This window comes from Marmota monax, unplaced genomic scaffold (assembly GCF_021218885.2).
Source record: "Marmota monax isolate L192 unplaced genomic scaffold, Marmota_monax_Labrador192_F-V1.1 WCK01_AAM20220418_F8-fsc00086, whole genome shotgun sequence".
NCBI lineage: Eukaryota > Metazoa > Chordata > Mammalia > Rodentia > Sciuridae > Marmota > Marmota monax.
Genome location: NW_026693086.1, coordinates 5,602,599 through 5,622,880, shown reverse-complemented (window position 1 = coordinate 5,622,880; position 20,282 = coordinate 5,602,599). Strand labels below are relative to the sequence as shown.

General features: G+C 52.6%; 3 protein-coding genes and 1 long non-coding RNA gene across 6 annotated transcripts; 2 read left to right on the top strand and 2 right to left on the bottom strand.

Annotated features, from left to right (window-relative positions):
• The first annotated feature begins 1,440 nt into the window (after positions 1-1,440).
• Aldoa (aldolase, fructose-bisphosphate A) lies at positions 1,441-4,680 on the top strand. The gene is made up of 9 exons (XM_046454424.1): positions 1,441-1,620; positions 1,824-1,956; positions 2,051-2,262; positions 2,917-2,971; positions 3,067-3,227; positions 3,567-3,650; positions 3,757-3,931; positions 4,095-4,294; positions 4,389-4,680. The coding sequence occupies exons 1-9, from the start codon at positions 1,456-1,458 to the stop codon at positions 4,482-4,484; spliced, it is 1,281 nt and encodes a 426-aa protein (XP_046310380.1). The 5' UTR covers positions 1,441-1,455; the 3' UTR covers positions 4,485-4,680.
• Positions 1,999-6,584, bottom strand: LOC131424550 (uncharacterized). The gene is made up of 2 exons (XR_009227806.1): positions 6,362-6,584; positions 1,999-3,377 (listed from the first exon to the last, which is right to left on the bottom strand). It is a non-coding gene; the product is annotated as an uncharacterized LOC131424550 (long non-coding RNA).
• A 58-nt stretch (positions 6,585-6,642) lies between these two features.
• On the top strand, positions 6,643-15,001 carry Ppp4c (protein phosphatase 4 catalytic subunit). 2 transcript variants are annotated; one of them, XM_046454427.2, is made up of 9 exons: positions 6,643-6,797; positions 7,009-7,172; positions 11,575-11,626; positions 12,162-12,212; positions 12,421-12,522; positions 13,083-13,256; positions 13,348-13,474; positions 14,288-14,477; positions 14,562-15,001. In XM_046454427.2, exons 2-9 carry the CDS (start codon positions 7,075-7,077, stop codon positions 14,689-14,691), a joined length of 924 nt encoding a protein of 307 aa, XP_046310383.1. In that variant the 5' UTR covers positions 6,643-6,797; positions 7,009-7,074; the 3' UTR covers positions 14,692-15,001. The 2 variants fall into 2 exon arrangements, with proteins under 2 accessions (XP_046310383.1, XP_046310385.1); XM_046454429.2 differs by lacking the exon at positions 6,643-6,797 and adding an exon at positions 7,592-7,888 and having other exon boundaries at positions 7,040-7,172.
• Positions 15,002-15,387: 386 nt separating this feature from the next.
• Tbx6 (T-box transcription factor 6) lies at positions 15,388-20,257 on the bottom strand. Of its 2 annotated transcripts, none has more exons than XM_046454542.2 (8): positions 20,058-20,257; positions 19,083-19,317; positions 17,931-18,198; positions 17,678-17,824; positions 17,531-17,601; positions 16,330-16,403; positions 16,066-16,249; positions 15,388-15,981 (listed from the first exon to the last, which is right to left on the bottom strand). In XM_046454542.2, the coding sequence occupies exons 1-8, from the start codon at positions 20,104-20,106 to the stop codon at positions 15,768-15,770; spliced, it is 1,242 nt and encodes a 413-aa protein (XP_046310498.1). In that variant the 5' UTR covers positions 20,107-20,257; the 3' UTR covers positions 15,388-15,767. The 2 variants fall into 2 exon arrangements, with proteins under 2 accessions (XP_046310498.1, XP_046310497.1); XM_046454541.2 differs by lacking the exon at positions 20,058-20,257 and adding an exon at positions 19,400-19,573.
• Between the last annotated feature and the right edge of the window lie 25 nt (positions 20,258-20,282).

The following is a 20,282-nucleotide window of genomic DNA, read 5'->3' as shown; positions in this document are numbered from 1 at the left end:
GCTGAGTCACGGCACTCCAGAGCGCGCCAGACTGAATGGGGGGGAAGTACAAGGGAGGGGAGGGCCCTGGCCACCCGCGGGATGTGGCCCGAGTCACGTCCTGGGGGGATGGGGGAGGGATCGTATTCTCGCTGCCTTGTCCCCTCCCAAGAGCCGCCTCCTAGCTTCGCCTTTCTGGGCGGCCTTGCGCACTGTCACTCGCCTGCAATTGGACGCCTCCAGTCCCCGGTAAAGGAAAAAAACCCAGCGGAGGGCGGAGCGGTGTCTTTAAAAGACCAGAGTCGCCTCCTCCTGCCCGCCCCCTGCGCCACCCCCTCGGGATCTGAATAGGCTTCGTTCCTCTCGGAACGCGCCGCAGAACCCGGTTCCGGTGACGACTGCAGCGTTCGCATCTCAGTCCACCCGCCAGCCCACCGCCCTCCGCCGCCGCACCCCACAAACCCGCCCCCTTCTGTGCCAGGTGAGCGCCCCTAGCCACGTGCGAGGGTCTGGAACCATGGAGAAGGATCCTGGGGCAGTGGCGGGTCGGGCGCCTTCGCGGAGCCCCCACCCGGGACTGTGGCCAGTGTCTTCCCACTACCACCCCACAGACTTGCTCTCAGGCCGCTACTCCCCAACCCTCTCCAGCTCTAGCTCCCTCGGTCAGCTGCGCAACGCAGCAGCACCACGCTGAGTCATGGCGGGGGAGGAAGCAGGACGAGATGAAGGACCATTACCCCAATCCCTATCTTTGCAGGGACCCCCGGTACAAAGTCGTAGGGTCCCTTTGCCTCGATAGAGATCCCGAAAGGCAAAGAGGGGAGGACGCAGCTTATACTTGCCTCAGGATTTGCACAACTGGGTGGCGGGTGATTCCTGCCCTTGGAGATCCTGAGCCCCTGGTACTGGGGGGAAACCCCTCAGCTGGGCCTGATGACCCATTTACACTTTCCCTATCTTTCCTTGTGATCTTGATTCTGAGCCTGGAACAGCTGCAGCCGTGCAAACAGATAGGAGCATTTTTCAGGGAAGGGGTGGGGCGCTTGCCTCCCCTCAACATTCTCTTTCCCTGTATGAGCAGTGAGCACGGGCGAACCTTACCCTTCCCTCCACCTCCGACTGGGCTTGCTGGGCTGCCCTTTCCTGGGCTTTCGATTGCCTCCTACTTTTTTCCTAACACCCTCCCCTCACCCTGGGGGGAGAAGCCTGACCTTGGGATGTCCTTGAAGCCTTGGAGCGTGGGCCAGCCCTGGGATCTTGGGCGGATTGGAAGGAACACCCTAATAGCAGTCAGGAGATCTGGGTTCTAATCTCAGACCTGCCCCCCCCCCCCCCCCCCGTTGTGGTGTGGCTGGATGCACAGATCTTTACCTTCTCTGGGACCTTTCACATGAGATTTGGGGCCCTCTGCCCTACTCATGACCTTTAAATTCTAAAATACTTCGGTTCGGTTTTGTTTCTAGGCAAGGTGACCCCATGGCAAGGCGCAAGCCAGAAGGGTCCGGCTTCAACATGACCCGCCTGTCCCTGGCTATGGCTTTTTCCTTTCCCCCAGTTGCCAGTGGGCAACCCCACTCTCAGCTGGGAAACACCCAGCAACAAACTCAGGAGCAAACCCAGCAACAGACAGAGTTAGGAAAGGTACAGGAGGAGGCAGGCCTAGTATAGGGAAGTCGGGTGTAGGGGAGAGTTGGGGACAGGAAGTGCCCCAGGACCTGCAAGGGTGTGGGGCAGGGGAGGGTAGGGATCGATTCCCCTGACTTCCAAGAAAGGGGCCTGGTTCACTGGGCGACCATGAGAAGTCCCAGCTAACTACTCTACCACCATCTGTCTCCTTTACCCAGGAACCTGCTACCACCAGCACCATGCCCTACCAATACCCAGCACTGACCCCGGAGCAGAAGAAGGAGCTGTCTGAGATAGCTCGCCGCATTGTGGCTCCAGGCAAGGGCATCCTGGCAGCAGATGAGTCCACTGGTACGGTGCTGGCCCAAGACAAGAGTGGGAGGAGGCCCAGGGTTGGAAGTGACAGGTCAATCTCTTTATTCTCCCATGTGATGCTCCCTTCCAGGAAGCATTGCCAAGCGGCTGCAGTCCATTGGCACTGAGAACACTGAGGAGAATCGGCGCTTCTACCGCCAGCTGCTGCTGACTGCTGATGACCGTGTGAATCCCTGCATTGGGGGTGTCATCCTCTTCCATGAGACACTCTACCAGAAGGCGGATGATGGGCGTTCCTTCCCCCAAGTCATCAAATCCAAGGGTGGTGTCGTGGGCATCAAGGTGAGGGAGCCAGGGCCTCAGGATTTAAGTTTGGAAATTAATGTGAGGGAAAGGAATCCAGATTAATAGGGCAGGAGATGAATACTGAGTTGGGGGTCTAAAGACTAGGGTGGAGCTTTGGTTACAGACTTTATGGTGTACTCAGACTTGTTTGTGTGGTGCTGGGGATCAAACCCATAGTTTCCTGCATGCTAGGCAGATACTATAGCCGCAGGTGGAGTTTTTTTTAATGTTTTTTTTTTCTTTTTTAGTTGTACTGTTTATTTTTATGTGGTGCTGAGAATCGAACCCAGGGCCTCGCATGTGCTAGGCGAGTGCTCTACCGCTGAGCCACAACCCCAGCCCTGGCATTCTTAATCCTTATAATTCTAAGAGCAAGGCATTTTCCCACTTACAGGTGAAAAGCCAGAAGTTTAGGGAGGTAAAATCATTTGCTCGGCATTAGTGAGTGGTAGAGCCCAGGTGTCCTGACACCCAATCCAGTTAATATTCTTGTGGAATAATATTCCAATGTATCACACCTCACAGGTCTGGGTACTATAACTAAGTAAAAATATGGGCAAGCTTGGAGAGGTCGGTAAGAGATTAAGTGAGGTTGGGGTTGAGGGAGGAGGAAAAGATACTAGAGATCATTACCCTCATCCACCCCAACAGGTAGACAAGGGTGTGGTGCCCCTGGCGGGAACCAACGGCGAAACCACCACCCAAGGTGAGAACTGTTTGGATCTTTCCCCTGCCAGCCAGCGAGTGGAGATGCATCCCTCCCTCCCCCACCATGCTCTGACTCCTTCGTTTTCTCTTCAGGGCTGGATGGGCTGTCTGAGCGCTGTGCCCAGTATAAGAAGGATGGAGCTGACTTTGCCAAGTGGCGCTGTGTGCTGAAGATTGGGGAACACACCCCCTCATCTCTTGCCATCATGGAAAATGCCAATGTTCTGGCCCGTTATGCCAGCATCTGCCAGCAGGTGGGACTGCAGGTCCCCAAAAGGCCACCTCCCACCTCATTTGGTCCCAGTGTGGACTAGCTTGCCTCCCATCTGCCAGGATACCTACCTCCCCCAAAGCTGCTGTTCCCATTACGCACTGAACATGAGGCTGGTCCCTGGGAGGACATGCTGTAAGGCAGAGGGGCAGAATAGGGATTGCCTGGGTGGATCTGAGATGCCTGTCGCAGTAATCCACTGAGGGCTTTGATGCCATGCATTTCTATCATCAAGATACGATCCTGGCCAATGGCTGTGAGGACCTATGGGTGGGGTTCTAGGTGATAAGGCCTTGTGGCTACTCTGTCCCTCCCCTGACAGAATGGCATCGTGCCCATTGTGGAACCTGAGATCCTTCCTGATGGGGACCATGACTTAAAGCGCTGTCAGTATGTAACTGAGAAGGTAGGTTGCCTGTCTGTTCTGCCGGGATGGTGTGGTGGAGTGGGCAGCTGAGCCCAAACCTTGGGCTCACACCCTACCGGTCCACTTTGACTTTGCCCTCCTCTAGGTTCTGGCTGCTGTCTACAAGGCTCTGAGTGACCACCACATTTACCTGGAAGGCACCTTGCTGAAGCCCAACATGGTCACCCCAGGCCATGCCTGCACCCAGAAGTACTCCCATGAAGAGATTGCCATGGCAACTGTCACAGCACTGCGTCGCACAGTGCCCCCTGCCGTCCCTGGTGAGGCCTACCTCCCTTGTCTTGGCCTCCCGGAGGTAGATGAACTGTGCCTACAACCCTGGAGCCCAACTGGTCTGCTTTCCAGGGCAGTGTCTAAGGGCTTCTTCCTGTTTCCTGGGTCTCTGGCTAAAGCCCCACCCCTATTTTGGCCCTTGTTCTACAGGAATCACCTTTCTGTCTGGAGGACAGAGTGAGGAGGAGGCATCTATCAATCTCAATGCCATCAACAAGTGTCCCCTGCTGAAGCCATGGGCTCTGACCTTCTCCTATGGCCGAGCCTTGCAGGCCTCTGCTCTGAAGGCCTGGGGTGGGAAGAAGGAGAACATGAAGACCGCCCAGGAGGAGTACATCAAGCGAGCCCTGGTAAGGCAGGGGCAGATGGTGGCAGGGTGTGTCTGGGTGGATGGGAGGGACTCTGAGAAGAGACCTTCTCACACTGGCTCCTCTCCCCTCTTAGGCCAACAGCCTCGCCTGTCAAGGAAAGTACACCCCAAGTGGTCAGGCCGGGGCTGCAGCCAGCGAGTCCCTCTTCGTCTCTAACCATGCCTACTAAGCTGAGGCATTCTCAGGCTGCCCCCTCAACACTCCAGGCCCCTGCTCACACACACTCTTCAGGAGGGGGCCACATGGGGCTCCAGGCTCTTTCCCATCACTCTTGCCTCCCTCGTGACTTTGGTGTGTGGTGTTTGTGTGCGCTAACTCCATCGCCCCTTCCAGCCCACTGCCAATAAACAACTATTTAAGGGGGAGTCTGTTGTCCGTGTCTTGTGGCATCTAAGGCAGGGTGGGCCAGGGGAGGTGGCTGAGCAGGAAAAGGGTAGAAGGGGTGGGGTAGGGCTTTCCTCTGTTTTTTACTTACTCAGGGCTTTGAGAAAGGCTGAGAGCTTGTCAAATTTTCTTCTAGGCTCCATCCTGTCTAACTAGCAGTATATGATAAGGTTCAGAGTTGGGGACTACAGGTGTCACCACTTAAATCTTATAAGGCTACAGTCTTGGACTCAAGGGTACAGAGACCCCATGACTAAAGTAGCCACCACTATGAAAATGGGTGCTGAGATTCCCAGTTTATGCTTATCTTGATGCATTGTTGGACACATCTAATGTCCATCTCCTAATCAATGCTATCGAGCTCTATTTCCTCATTTTAATAGGAGATGGGTTTAGAAATAGCTTCTTAGGCCTCTCTGGACCACAGAATGCCTTGAAAAACCTGGAATCTCCCACATACCCGCGCCTTGGTGCAAATACACACAAAATGAACTACAGAGCTCAGGTTCCAGGTTAAGAACTGAGCTGCTGCATTCCAAGAAGCCATAATGAGGGCCCCACATTCAGCCCTAGGCCATGCTGTGAATCCTGTCCTATTACCCAGTCTTGGGTGTAGCAGAAACTAGACCAGTTCCTAGCTGCTGCAGATCTTAGCCATAACTACGGAACTGAGTAGTCCTGCCACTTCACATATTTCTTGCAACCTCCTCACTCCCACCCTTTTCTGGTGCAGATCCTTTCCATTCCAAGCTTCCCTCAAGAAAAAAGTCTTGACCTTTCTGATCTCCCTGATCCTACAAAATTCCGACAGTGATCTACGTAGCACTGACTGGATATCTACCACCTTCTAGGAATTTAAAAACTTAGTCCCTCCCTTCTGTCTGCTTATCCAAAACCAAACCAAACCTGGGCTGGAAGTGTTACCCAGTGGGAAAGCACTTGCCTAACGTGTATGTCCCTGGGTCTGATCCTCAGTACTCCCTGTCGTCCCCCCCCTGCCAAAAAAACCAAAACCATCTCTATAACTCTTCAAAACTTTGGGTCATTTCTCTTCTTGGCCTCATTCAACTCAGGAAAACAAAATCTGAAGTAAAGCAAGTGAAAACAAGGTCAGTAGAAGATGACACTAAGGACAGCATGATGTATAAAGGCAAGGGGACTGGAAAGACTGTTTAAAGATCAATAGTTACCTCTTCCTGCAGCAAAAGACTAGGGAAGCAGAGGAGTTTTAATGCCAGTTTGGAGAGTGCTGGTCTTTTTAATCTTTATAACAATGTGAGTTCCAGAAGCAGTTAAGGAAAAAAAGGAGAGGAAAAAAAAACCCAAAAACCTAGAACTGAGAACACAGCTTTTCTGAATTCCGAATTTTTAGCTCTGCAACCACAACCAAGTTAAGACTTAACTTCTCTGAATCAGTTTCCTCCTCTTAAAAAAGGAATAAAATGTTCAGGCAATAGAATGGTGTCAGGGGTTGATTTTGGAATAGGGACGTCGTGACGCTGACTGAGGCACAGGCTTAGAGCAGGAAGGGCGCGATCCTTTCTGCCCCAAACTTTGGAGCTCCTCTCTGACAAAGATTTCTCTGGGGCAGTGGGAAGAGACTTGGGTTGGGATTTCTTCCTTCACTGAATATTTATAAATGTCTACTGGGCCAAGACTTACCCTAAGCACTGGAGCTGCAATAGCGAACAGCCCCCAGGATTGTAGAAGGGGAGGCACGATGAAATGGGTAAACAAAAATTTGTAATATGAAGTGATTCAGCCTAGCGAGAGCCCAGCTTCATCTTGGTTTTCTTACTGTAACGGTAGGGGGTTGGTCTGCGTCTCTAACACCTCGCAGCGCCCAGGTGCCCAGTCCACATCCGCTGCCGCCCACTTCCTTCAGCTCTCCCATTCTCCGCCTCCAGGGGTGGCGATCAGGGCGCGGCAAGGGAAAGGGGAGGCGTGTGTATGACGCCACATCCGGCGCGCGCCGGAACTGGCCTCCCTTTGCTTCCGCGGCGGGGCCGGAAGTAGAAGCGGCGGTGGCGGCGGCCCAAAGCAGAGGGAAGGAGGGAAGCAAGCGAGTCCGAGAGCTCCAGCCGGAGTCGCAGCGGCGGTAATAGTCTGAAGCCCCTCTAGGCCACCGTCCTTAGCGCGGGACCGCGGGGTTCGACGGGAGTTAGTGGGGGGGGTGCGGCCTGAGCGGTGGGACGCTGGGGATCCCGGGGCTGATGTGAGGGGAGGCGGGGGGGCCAGCCCCAGAATTTAGTCGCCCCCCCCGTGCCCCGCACGGACACTCTCATCCGCGGGCTGTTCTTCTTTCCCAGGAGACCCCTGTGCGGTGCGGAGGGGGCGGTGGCCCCAACTCTGACCCGCGCCGGGGGGGGTGGGCCATGGCGGAGATCAGCGACCTGGACCGGCAGATCGAGCAGCTACGGCGCTGCGAGCTCATCAAGGAGAGCGAAGTCAAGGCCCTGTGTGCTAAGGCCAGGTGAGCCCCAGAAAAGTGAAGCCAAGCTGCCACCCAGGGGTTCCGGCCTGGGGCAAACCCAGCTCAGAACTTTGGGCTTGTCCCATGTTGGAAGCTTTTCCGAGAGGAGCAGAATAGGTCCGCTTTCCTCCAGGAACTACCTAGTTTGCCAGGGGAAGGTAGATGTGGGTAAAGACTTGAAAATATTAGATTTTATGCTTTGAGTGGAATAAAGGAGAGTTACAGAAAGTACTTAGAAAACTCAGGGAAACAACATTGGGGCAAACAGAAGCAGCTTCTTGAAGGGGCTGAGCTCAGGAAAAGAATACAAAGAGGTGTAAAAGGAGTGTTTGCAAGAACAGAAGTTAAAGGCATTGACTTATGAAATGATCTTTTTTTTTTTTTTTTTTAAATTTTTTTTTTTAATGTTTATTTTTTAGTTATTGGCGGACACAACATCTTTGTTTGTATGTGGTGCTGAGGATCGAACCCGGGCCGCACGCATGGCAGGCGAGCGCGCTACCACTTGAGCCACATCCCCAGCCCATGAAATGATCTTAATCCCAACAACAACCCTTTAAAAGAGGTGGTTTTGTCCCCGTTTTACAAGTGAAGACTTTGATGTTCAATGTTTCCAGGAAGTGTGGAATGGAGTCTGAAGCTATTTTGTGTCCTGACATTTTCCAGGCCATATGCAGTAAGGTGGAGTTGGATCAGTCTCATGCTTAATCTAGGAGGTAAATAAGCCAGAGTAGAATTAAGCATGATCTAGATGGACACCCACTTAAGAGTTCTATGGGAAGTAGAATGATGTAGTGATTAAGGGTCCAGGTTTTGGAATGCGGTGACTCTAGGTTTGAATCTGAACTCTGCCTCTTACAAATGTTGGTGATCTGGTGCCTCAAGGAAAAAAAAGTTTGTTTTGTTTTTTTTGTTTTTTTTTGTACCAGAGATTGAACCAAGGTGCAGTTAGCCACTGAGCCACATCCCCAGCCCCTTTTTTATTTTTTTATTTTGAGACAATCTCACTGAGTTGCTTAGGACCTTGCTAAGTTGCTGAGGCTGGCTTTGAATTTGTGATTCTCCTGCCTCAGCCTCCCAAGCTGCTGGGATTACATGCATGCATCAGTGCATCCACAAGGGCAAGTTTCTTTATTTGTAAAGTGGAGATGATCATGCTTAGTAAGATGGTTGTGAAGCTACATTCAGTGAACTGGTGCTTGAGGTAAATTTTTGGTCCAGTGTAAATGGCTTGACAAACACTAGGTGGTATTATTGCTATTTGAAAAGGCAAGAATCATATGGGCTGAAACTATCAGTAAAGGCTTCTAAGAGAAGACGGGTACAAAGGATAAAGATAATTTTGGTTATCTGATAGGGGCAGAGCCAGTAAGAAAAGGCATTCCAAGTAGGATGAGAGGAGCAGAGGACTAAAGATATGTGGGCAGCAATTGAGGAGACGGTTTTCCTGCTTCCTTTAGCGAACTGTTTGTGACTTCCAAGCTGGAGAATTATAGAAGAGCTGGAGAATTACCTGTTTATTGAACAATAGATCCACTAGTAACCTGGTCCCCCATCATCCTCCCATCCAACAAACCTATAAGGTTGGAATATAATTTGCTCCATTTTATATAAGAACAGAAAGGCACAATTATAGGTCTAGTGACTTGACTGATATCACCTAGTGAGGAAGTAACAGAGCTGGGTTCTAAATTTGTGCCCCTGATATTATTTGGTTGGCTCTTCTCCACTCAAGACAGACTCTTAGCAGTCAGACAGGACCTGTGTGGGATTGATAAACAGACTAGGCCCCTTTTAAAATGCCTGTATGGAGCTTTACTCTTTTGACAGCTCAAGAAAATCTGCTTGCTGGGTGCAGGAGTGCACACCTATAATCCCAGCTACTCGGGAGACTGAGGCAGAGGATTGCTTGGGCCCAGGAGTTCAAGGCCAGCGTGGCAACAAAGTGAGATCCCATCTCAAAAGGAAAAGAAAGAAGAGACAAGAAAATCTCCCTGACCAAACCAGCTCTAGGATGTTTTCAGTTCTCTTTCCCTCGATTCTGATTGGCATTTTTAGGAACTTAAACCTGATATTGTTCTTTTTTTTCCCCATAAATTTTATCTTCCCCACAGGACTTGGATCAGTGTGGTAATGATTATAGCTAATGCTGGGATAGCATGCTGGAGTTTTCAGAATAAGCAAATTTATGTGTGCAGTCTCCATTCCAACAGCCCTATGGAATATGCAGGACAGGAGGAAGCATTTACTCTATTTTATAGAAGATCAAATTGAACCTTAGTGTAGATATCTAGTCTTACACTTTGTCACACAGTAAGTTAGCAAGTTCAAGAGGAAATGAGTTTTGAGCCCAGGTCCTTGACTATGCTCCATGGTCATTGATAGCCAGGCAGAGACATTTCGATATGGGGTATGATAGGCAGCAGGGAGCTCTGGAGGACTGAGGGGTGGGAGGACCCTGCTTAATTGAGACTGAAATGTAGCTAGAAGGTACTAGGTTGAGGTTTGAGGTGGCCTCTGTTATCTTAGGCTTAGTCAGAATGGGGACCAATTTTAGCACTTGGCCATGGCCTGGGGACCCGTCAGAGACTGGCTGAAGCCAGTAGTTTCAAACGCTTCAGCTTACTGAGAAGGTACATAGAAAAAATTAAACCCATGGAACCACAGAGGCCTGCAGTAGTTTGAACTGAAAAGTTTTTGTATTGGGCACTCTTCGGTGTGAATCTCAGCAGTGTGACCCTGGTCAAGTCATTTTACCTATGTAAGTTTTTTTGAGTCATTGTGAGGCCTGAATGAGATTCTGCCTATCCAGGAACAGGGCCTAGCACATTATTAGGAACTTACAGAAGGTTTGTTAGTTGTGGAAATAATGGGGAACAGTTGTGAGTCACTGTAGGGCTAGTGATGTGCTGCAAGTGATAGCTGGTGTCAGAGAACCTGGTTCTTGTTCCTTGAGTGCACCAGTGCTGTGCTGCCCCTGAGTTATGGTTTTGCAGAGAGGAAGACTCCTGCATTTGACCTTGCTGGGTTTCAGGTGTGTCTTGGGTTTAGTTGAAGAGGCTGGCATAAATTCTCACGAGATTGAGCTCCCGAGTTCCAGTTCAGCCACTCTCCAGCTTTGTGGCCTCGACTCTGCCACTTTAAGCCTTGCTTTGTTTATCCATTAGATGAGAATGAAAAGAACCCCCTCACCCAGTCTCTTGGAAGGGTCATTATAAACAGTTGCTATAGAAGGATATTCATCCCAAGATTCAGTACAGGTGGGAGAACCCAGTTGCTCTTCTGGCCTCCTGGACCACCATCAATGCCACCTCCTGTTCGAGAAAGCTAAGGCATACCTGCCTTGTGCTCAGAGAGTCCCCTGAGGGACAGATGTGAATCCTCCCATTCCCTGTACCTGGGGAACTCCCTTAGTGGGAAGAGACTAGCAGAAACAGTGGGGTGGAGGAGGAGCAGCCTGGGGCCACCCCCCATCAGAATAGCTCCATAAAAAGAGTCAAGCCCCCTCCTTTAACCCTTCCCACGAAAAAAAAAAAAAAAAAGGCCTGGAGCCAGGCTTCTCTGGTTCAAATCCCACCTTTGCTTCTGCCACCCACCCAGCAGCCTCCCATGTTTCAGCTTATACATCCTCTCTGTGAAACATCTGTTCTTGCCTTTGAGGGTGACTGATGGGGGGCATCTGTGCATAGCTCCTTATAAACAGTTGTGGCCTGTGGTGTGAGCCCCAATGTTCAATGCTGCTCTTATCAGGAGCAAAATTTGGAAATATAGGTGCTACTTAAGCTTGGCACCTATAACTGCCAAAGTGATTTATGTCATCCTCACTCAAGTGGAAGTAGACTGCATTTCCAGAAATAAAGTCCGCACCTTCTCAGGTGTGTGGGGGACATCCATGGACAACATTGAAATAAATGTTGAAAATGTAGGAACAGTGCATCCTCCCTTTGAAGGTACATCTGATGGTTGACCTGCCGGGGATACCACCCTTGTCTTTGGACAGTCTGGGAGAAGGGTCTTGGGACTGGTAGACTGATATCAGACTTCAGTTATGGGACAGTTAGGGAAAGCTCTAAGGGAACAAGGGGCTCTGTCTCCCAGGAATAAGTACTGGATACCTGAGAGGGAGTAGCAGGGGAGTCAAGGCTGGAAGTCACAGTCTGCATGGAAGGGCTTGGATACTGGGATGAGAGCTGGGACTTTGTCCTGTTGGCAGCTGGGAGCTTTGGAAGGGGTTGAACAGTGGAGGGCCATGGTCAGCTGATCCTAGGGAAATTGAACACTTCACTCCTGCCCCCTGGCGGTTCAAGGACCACCTCATGTCCTCCCCTCCCCCCCAAAAAAAGGTCAGGAATTGGGCTGGGCTGTCCTGGCTGTGGTGACCCTGGTCTTCTCCTGTCTCCAGAGAGATCTTGGTAGAGGAGAGCAATGTGCAGAGGGTGGACTCCCCAGTCACCGTGAGTATACTTTGTCCCTGAAGCCCTGGCTTGATCTTTTGAAACACCATAAGTCCACCCCTCATTCCTGGGGTCCCAGGGAGCCCGGTGTCTGTCTCCTCTCCTTTCTTCATGGGTGCCCCACTCTAAGAAATGCATGTTTTGGGAATTTTGATTTGTTTGGGATGCTCTTGGCTAGGGCAGGGGGGAGTCCAGTTTGGTGAGTGACTCTGGTCACATTTCTGTGGCTCTGCATCTGTAGTCATATTCTGGGTACTTGGAGGGAGGGAGGGGCCAAGTCCTCCAGGAGCAGTCAGTAGCATTGGGGAAAAAAAAAAAAACAGTTCTGGCCCCTGCCAGTGGGGCAGTTGGCACTCAGGGTGGGATGGCGGGTGACACTACAGCAGGCTGACTCTGGGCAGATAGTAGATGTCCAGCCTGGAGTTGTGGCAGCCTCAAGAGCCATGAGTCTCTTGAAAGCATGGGGTGTTTTGGGAACAGAGGGGCCATCCTTCTGACCACTGCGTGAGTGCCAACCCACCTTCATACTTTTCAGGTGTGCGGCGACATCCATGGACAATTCTATGACCTCAAGGAGCTATTCAGAGTGAGTGTAGGGGAAACTGGGGCTTGTGAGCTGGGAGTGACTGGAGGCCCCACTTATTGACAGGGAAGTCCTTCCTTTGGTGGCATGAAGGGGAGCAGGAAGCTTCTAGTTGGATGGACCTTTTGTGAAAGAAGGGCCTCAGCTGGATAGGAGCATGGGCCGCTGCAGTGGTCCAAAAGACCAAGCAGAACCTTCTTCCTCCCCACAGGTGGGTGGCGATGTCCCTGAGACCAACTACCTCTTTATGGGGGACTTTGTGGACCGTGGCTTCTACAGTGTTGAAACCTTCCTTCTACTCCTGGCACTTAAGGTGGGAGCCCCTGGCTTCTAGAGCCCATGCCTGGGCCATCCCAGGCCAGCCTTTCTGTATCCTGGCCACCGTCATTTTTTTCCCTTCCATTTTTCCACTTTGGAGCTGTGCTGCTGGCTCTGGACTGATTCTGTTTGGTGGGCTGTTGCCTTGACTCAGGGCCACCTGCCTCAGCCTTGGACAATGAGGCTAATGGGGCAGCACTGGGAGAGAAAAGAGAGGCTGGCTTTGTTGAGAAGGTGGCAGTCACTGAGGATGGCTGGATACAGTGTCCATTGGTGGAGAGAGATGGAGGGGCCAGAGAGCCTTGAGCATCACGGAGGACCCGGGTCTGGCGGGTAGAAGAGTAGCCATTGGGTTTGTAACTGAAGCGGGGAGGGGTCTGTTTACTTCCTCTGAAAGAGGAGCTAGGGACCTGTGAGGCAGATGACACTGTATGATTTATGCAAGAAATGACATGAGTCTAGGCCAGGACAAAGGTTATGAACACAGAGTGAGGCTGTCAGACATGTGGAGAAACAGAGCTTGGATCCCAGCCCTGGTTTGGTGGCCACCCCTAGGTTCGCTATCCTGACCGCATCACCCTGATCCGGGGCAACCATGAGAGCCGGCAGATCACGCAGGTCTATGGCTTCTATGATGAGTGCCTACGCAAATATGGTTCGGTGACTGTGTGGCGCTACTGCACTGAGATCTTTGACTACCTCAGCCTGTCAGCCATCATTGATGGCAAGGTAGGCTGGCCACGGGACTCCTTGGGGCGGGAGTGATGGGGGAGACTCTGGATCTGTGCCTCCTCCCTCCTGGTCTCGCTCTTCCCTCTAGATCTTCTGTGTGCACGGGGGCCTCTCCCCCTCCATCCAGACTCTGGACCAGATCCGGACAATTGATCGAAAGCAGGAAGTGCCACATGATGGACCCATGTGTGACCTCCTCTGGTCTGACCCTGAAGGTGAGGGGTGGGCAGGTGGGGCAGGGCCAGTCTGGCGGTACCTTCATTAGTTGAGACTGGTTAAAGCAAGGACCTTGACGGGACAGGCCAGACGGGAAGAGTCTAGGGAGGAGCAGGGCAGGGCTGGTCCACACTGCCTTCTGTCCTCCACCTGTAGGCTGGCTGGACCCTCCATGGGGAGCAAGGGGGTATGCTGGATCCCATAGAGGGGGTCATGGTCAGAAGGCTGTTTAGGACAAAATCATTGGCTCCCTGCATGGCAAGGGGCTTCAGGACCTGACAGCAGCTTCTTCATAGGTCAGACCTTGGAATGAAAGCTCCCCAAGGACCCCTCGCGTTGTGGGAGTCCCTGCTGCTGTGGAGTAGAGCTGAGAGTTACAGTCAGGACTCTTGAGTACCAGCCGAGGGCCCAGCCTCCCCTTTGTCACTGCCATTCAGACTGCCCTGCCAGGTCTAGGGTGACCTTTCACTCCTCCTGGGCCACGACAGTGCTTATTCGCTCTGATACTGCTGGTGGCTCTCACGAGCACCTCCTCTCACTTGCATGCACACCTGTTTGGACAGTCCATTGAATGGTCACTGTGATTAGGAGGTGGAACCAGACCCCAGCATTCTTTCTCCAGCTCATCCGCTCCAACATTTGCAGTCCTCTCCCCCAGAATCCCCTGGAACATATATATTCCAGGGGAATCTTGCTGCCCGGGACTCTGGTTGATTGGAGAAAGGTGACAGGATATTCACCTTTAAGGGGCAGTGGGCAACCAGAGAAGCCTTGAGGACCTCCTCTCCCCATCTCTACCTTATTTGCCTCAGACACAACAGGCTGGGGTGTGAGCCCCCGTGGAGCCGGCTACCTGTTTGGCAGTGACGTGGTGGCCCAGTTCAACGCAGCCAATGACATTGATATGATCTGCCGTGCCCACCAGCTAGTGATGGAAGGTTACAAGTGGCACTTCAATGAGACCGTGCTCACTGTGTGGTCAGCACCCAACTACTGCTACCGGTGAGCTGGTGGGACGGGGAGGTCAGGGTGGTGATGGGGAACCTAGGCTGACCCGTTCCTAACTCTGCTGCCCCCTATTTCCAGCTGTGGCAATGTGGCAGCCATCTTGGAGCTGGATGAGCATCTCCAGAAAGATTTCATCATCTTTGAGGCTGCTCCCCAGGAGACACGGGGCATCCCCTCCAAGAAGCCGGTGGCCGACTACTTCCTGTGACCCTTCGGCCCTGCCCCCTCCAACTTTTTTGGCCCTTGGACCACTGTGACTCTGCCCTCTCCCCAGTCGGAGGCTGGGCAAGGAGGGGCTGTCCCCAGCTCTGCTCTTCCCCCAAGAGGGCGTTTCAAGGGTGAGGACTTTCTCTGGAGAGGTTTGGAGCCTTAGCTCCATGCTCCTCCTCTCCTTTCTCCCCACTTGAACCATGAAGTTTCCAGTATTTTTTTTTTCTTTTTTCCTTTTTTTTGGTTTGTTTTTAGATAAAAGTTTTGAGAAAAAAAAGAAAAAAAATTCTAATAAAAGAAGAAAAATGGTTGTTGGGTTTGTGTCAGTTTTGATTGGGGGTGAGCAGAGATGATGGCCTGGGACCTGGGTGGGCATCAGGACCTTCGCTCCTTGGCCCTAATCCTGCCAGGAAGGCAGCTCTCCGGTCAGTCCACTTGCCCAGAGCCTCCAGTGACCACTCCCAGAGGCCTCCTCCATGCCGGGTAAATTCTCAAAACAGCTAGTGTTAGGAAATTCAGATTTCCTCCATTTTCCTAAAGAGGAAAGTGGCCCAGAGCAGGTTGATTCGCGAACACAAGGTCATAGAGCTGAAAACAGGCAGTTCTGGATCTGCCTGGGTTACCCCACAAAGCCTTCATTGGCCCAGCCCCGCCCAGGGCCAACACCACAAGCCCAATGTTTCCTGAGCACTGATGTCTTTTTGAGTTTTATTAACAAAAATACTCTGGTCCTGAGAACAGACTGGTGTGGCTTGCAGTGGTGGCAAGTGGGGCCACAGGAGGTGGAGATGCTGGGCTGTCCCCATTTGGCCAGGCAGAGGGCCTCCTTCCATTCACACGGAGGTGAGAGCCTGGAAGGGGAAGCTGGCCCCAGCTGGACTCCCAGCAGCCTGGCTTGGGCTTTGAAGCCAGAGGGGGTGGGAATGAAATCAAGGTGTGAAGTGGGGTGGGGGACAGGCCCAAGGCAGCCATTTGGTGTGGGGGATGGGGACAGTGGAATGAGGGGGCTTCAGTGCTGGGGGAAGGGAACTGGAGATTGTGATGGAAGATGAGGCAAAGGGGCCCTGTGACGGCTCAGTACATTGGTTTGGAACCCACATCCAGGTATCCCCCAGGGCCTGGGTATGGCAAGGGGAAGGGGCCCCCTTGAAGGAAGTGTGGAGCAAAGGATGCTCCGGGTGGAGCTGCTGGGTACCCTGAGCCCCCAGGCCCAGGCTGCAGCTCCAAAAATGCAGCTGAGTAGGGGGCTGGGCGCCCAGAGTCTGGAGCCTCAGGGAAGGTAGGGTTCCTGAAGTAGAAAGACAGCTGTCAGAACAGGAGAGAAGGGACACCTGGAAGGAGCATTCCAACCCTGTGTCCTTGTCCCACTCACCTGGTTGGTAGGTGATTGGGAGCTCCATGGAAAGCTGCGGGGTGCAGGAGATAGGCCTCAGCACTGGGGCCACCACATGGAGGAGCTGGGGCAGGAACAGCTTCCTGGGGAGCTGAGGACTGCTCTGGATCTGACTCATGCACGTCCCCACCCAGGGTGGAGTCACAGGGACCCCCTGGTGTATCTGGGGAGACAGAAGGGGCAGGTTGGGCCAGGGAGGATCAGTGTCATAGGCCTGGCCCCATCACTATTAGGACAACTCACCTCCACTCCCATAGGCCTCTGTGGCTACTGGCTCTGGGCCTCGAAGTTTCCTCTTCACACGGGCATCCCGCTCCCTGGGGAACAGTGGTGATGATGATGATGATGATAATGATGATGATAGTAATGATGATGATGGCACTATTAGTACTTACCAGGTGCCAGGCATTTCACCCTCCCAGGGACCCTATCAGGCAGGTGCCATTATTATACCCATTTTACAGATGAAGAAACTAAAGGCCAGAGAATTAAGGGATTAGAAAGCAGAACTGGGATTTATTCCCCACTTGAACTTTCAGTGCCCTACTGTTTTTAGAATCAGTGGAAATTCTCCCAAGCTGCAAATCTAAGGCATGGCCTGACCCCAGCCCATTTCCCTCTGCCCCAATCTCCATCAGCTGCCATCTCCTACCCACTCTTCGCCTACTGAACTCATCCCTTTTGTCTTAGGTAAAGCAAAACTTCCTCAAGAAAGACCTCCCTGTCCTCCCACAGTGCCACAGACCCTTCCTCATGCTGTTTATCACAGTCACACTTTTACATTTGATAGAATGATCCTGTGGGTCGTGTCTATCTCTTCTGACAGAGGGTAAGCTCCTTGAGGGTAGGGGTCCACCTGGAGGAGGCTGTACTCAGATGCCCAAGTCCTTGCTACGGAGCCTAACCTAGCTTCCCATCACCTCCCTGACTCGCCTTTTCACCGACTCCACTCCACTCACATGGTAGGTATGTCCTGCCTCAGGACCCTTGCACACACAGCTCCCACTCCCAAGCATGCTTCTTCCCACTTACCACATGGCTTCCTCTACTTCCTTCAGGTCTTTTCTTAAATGTTCTTTCCTTGGGGAGGCCTTCCTAGGCCATTTATCCACCTCCTCACCCCAGCCTTCCTATCCCTTCCCTGATATATTTCTCTTTAGAACGTAATGCTAACTTATATTTTATTTATTTTGTTTACTTACTCATTAGCATTATCAGCATCATGAGGACACGGGCTTTGATTTGCTTTGTTTACTTATGTGTCCCCCATGCCTAGAACAGTGGCTGGCATACAGCAGGTGCTAAATAAGCATATTCGTTGACTCAATGAGTGAATAAATGTTTTTATTTACCATTGCATTCCTGACATCTGACACAGTACTGGGCACATTAGTGAGCAATTAATAAATATTGTTGAATGGATCAGCGAATGGACAATGCTCACCTCTTGCAGTTTCTGCCATTCTCTCGGAAGCCTTTGGCAAAGGGATTGGCTGCAATCTTGAGTTGTGTGATCTGGGGGCACAAATCCAGGTCAAAGCTCCTGCAGCCTGGGCAGGGTGCTGTTACCCTCTCAAGCAGAGTCACTCACCCGTGGGTTCTGGTAGGCTGTCACAGAGATGAACGTGGTCTCAGGGAAGCGAAAAGAGGCCACGCCCCCCCAGTGCTGGCTGCAAAGCTGGGCGGCCCGCACAAGGTGTATGCGGGGCTGATACTTGTGCATGGAGTGCAAGATCAGCTGGAAGGGAAGAAACGGGAGTGATTCCTTGTTTGGGGGCCCCAGCCTTAGCCTCTACCTAGCACCACCCCTAACCCCTATCCTGGAGTTCCAGCTTGGGCCTCACGTGGCCATGGGGGTCCAATGTGCTATTGGTGAGCTTGACACGATGGAAGGACACAGGCTGCCGCATCCAGTGGGCACCAGTGGCAGGAGAATCAGGGTGAATATAGACACGATCAGGCAGGCGGGGCTCTGCCTTGCCGCTGGGCTCCCAGCGCCGGCCCTGCCAGCGGTAGCGAGCCCCATCCACTGGAACCACATCCAGAAGAAACAGGTAGCGGGCCTCAGGGTCCAGGCCAGTGACTGACACTCGGCAAGCAGGAAACATGCGCCTGCACAAGGCAAGAGAAGGGAGAGGCCTGGAGCTACCTACTGGCCAGAGGCCGGCCTAGCACCAGTAAGGGAACATCAGGTAGTCAGTTCTGGCAGAGAAACATCAAGGGAGGTGGAATTAGAACCCAAAGGCAGAATCGCAGAGTTGGAAGACTGACTCCATTTTACAGATGGAGAAACAAATAGGTAATCTGACCAGGATCACAAAGCAGTTTAGAAGCAGAGCCTACTTGCTGGAGGAGTTGTGGCTAACTTTTCTCCCTGAAATAATGCCAGGAGTCTCATGCTCCCCACCTTGGTTTCCTTATCTGATCTCTATCACCAGCCCCTACAGTTGTTAAGTTGCTTCAGAAAAAATAAGACCCTACCTTCAGAGAGGAGAGGATTTACCATGCTAGGGCCTGAGCTCCTGTCCAGATAAAGATCTTGCACAAGCCACACACTGATCACTTGAGCCTCAGAGGTCAGCCCAGACCTAGTCACATATTCATGCCTATTCAAATTAAACATGGAGCTGATCCAGGTTTCCCTGAGACTGGCCACCAGCTTGATCCCAGACAGTCTAAATCCTAATTCCAGCCACAGACCCACTCCTGATCTAGGCCACACACTAACCTATAAACCAGTCAGACTTCCTGACCTTGGTTCAGACTGATCTGTGACCCTTAATAGATTGGCCCCCAAACCCAACCACAGACTCCAAAATTGACCCTTGACACTTGCCATAGTCCTGATTCCATCCATATTCACTCATGCCCCAGGCCATAGTCAAATTCTGAACTTGGGCTGAACTCCAGCCCTGAAGAAACTCCCAAACCCAGTCTGGTGTCCAGGATCTCTTTTCCAAGAGACCCCAGAAGAAATTGATTCGGCTAGCCCTCACCTGCCGGCTTTGGTGATGATCATCTCTGTCCCCACAGCGTTGAACTCCTTCCACAGCTCCTGGTTCTCCAGGCTCAGGCTGACCCCAGGGAGGGAATGAAGGGCTTCTGCAGCTGGTGGGGCTGGCTCAGTACCCAGGGTAGGGGGCAGTAGGGGCAGAGGTGGGGCTGCAGCTAGGGTGCGGGGACCAGCCTCAATCCCGGACAGGAAGCAATCCAGTTTAGGGGTATCCAGATCTGGAGATGTGGGGAGAATGAGAAACCGGCCTAGGGTCACAGCCGCCAAAACCCCTAACTAGCAGCAGGTCCCACCGCTCACCAGGGTAGCGGTAGCCCTCTGCCAGGGCGGGAGGGAAGCTGGAGTCCCCACCGGGTTGGGGGGGCCCCAGACGGTAGCCGGTCCCCAAGGAGGGGTACAACTCTCGTGGATGGTACATGTTGTAGTCCCTCTGGCTTCAGGTCACGCTGCCTATAGTGCTGAGAGATGCCCCCTTTATAGCTCACAGCTCAGCCCCTTCCAGACCTGGGATCACAGCCCCTCCCCTCTTTGAGGCCCTGGAGGTGGGCTGGAGTGAAACCCCTGGGGCCTCGAAGGGGTCCAAGAGGGGGCCGGATACCTGTACCTTCCCCTTCCCCTCCCCCATGGGCGGCTTCATTAGCCCCGACCCCCTGCCCCCTCATTACATAATTAACTCCTCGGCCTGATTGATCCCCAGGGCTCGGACAGGGACGCAGTTTGGCGCTTCCGGACAGCTGGTCCCCGTTCCCACGGGGGGAGCCCCGGCTAGGGACAAGCTACGGGGGGCGGGGCCTGGACCCTGGGACCTAGCCCGTAGTCCTGAGGCAGACCCTGGCGTCCCAGATTTTCTTGCTAGTAATCTCCACGCCCTTACTTGGGAGAACTAGGCTTGGAGGAAAGAAGCGTAACTGGAGGGAAAGTGCCGGGTTGGAGGGAAGCGGCCTGAGCTAATAATTACATGGGACACTGGAGACCTCGACGAGTCCGCAGCAGAGGACTGAACCCATTCCTTCCTGGTTCCCATTCTGAAAAACCTCTACCCTTCACCAAGTCTCAAAAGTTGAGGGACGCACGTAGCTCTACAGTCTCGACTTGTAGCGCAGGGTTGCCCGTAAGGTCCAACCTCGGCACACTCGGAACTACACTTCCCAGCAGACTCTGCGAAGGCGCGCGTGAAGGAGAT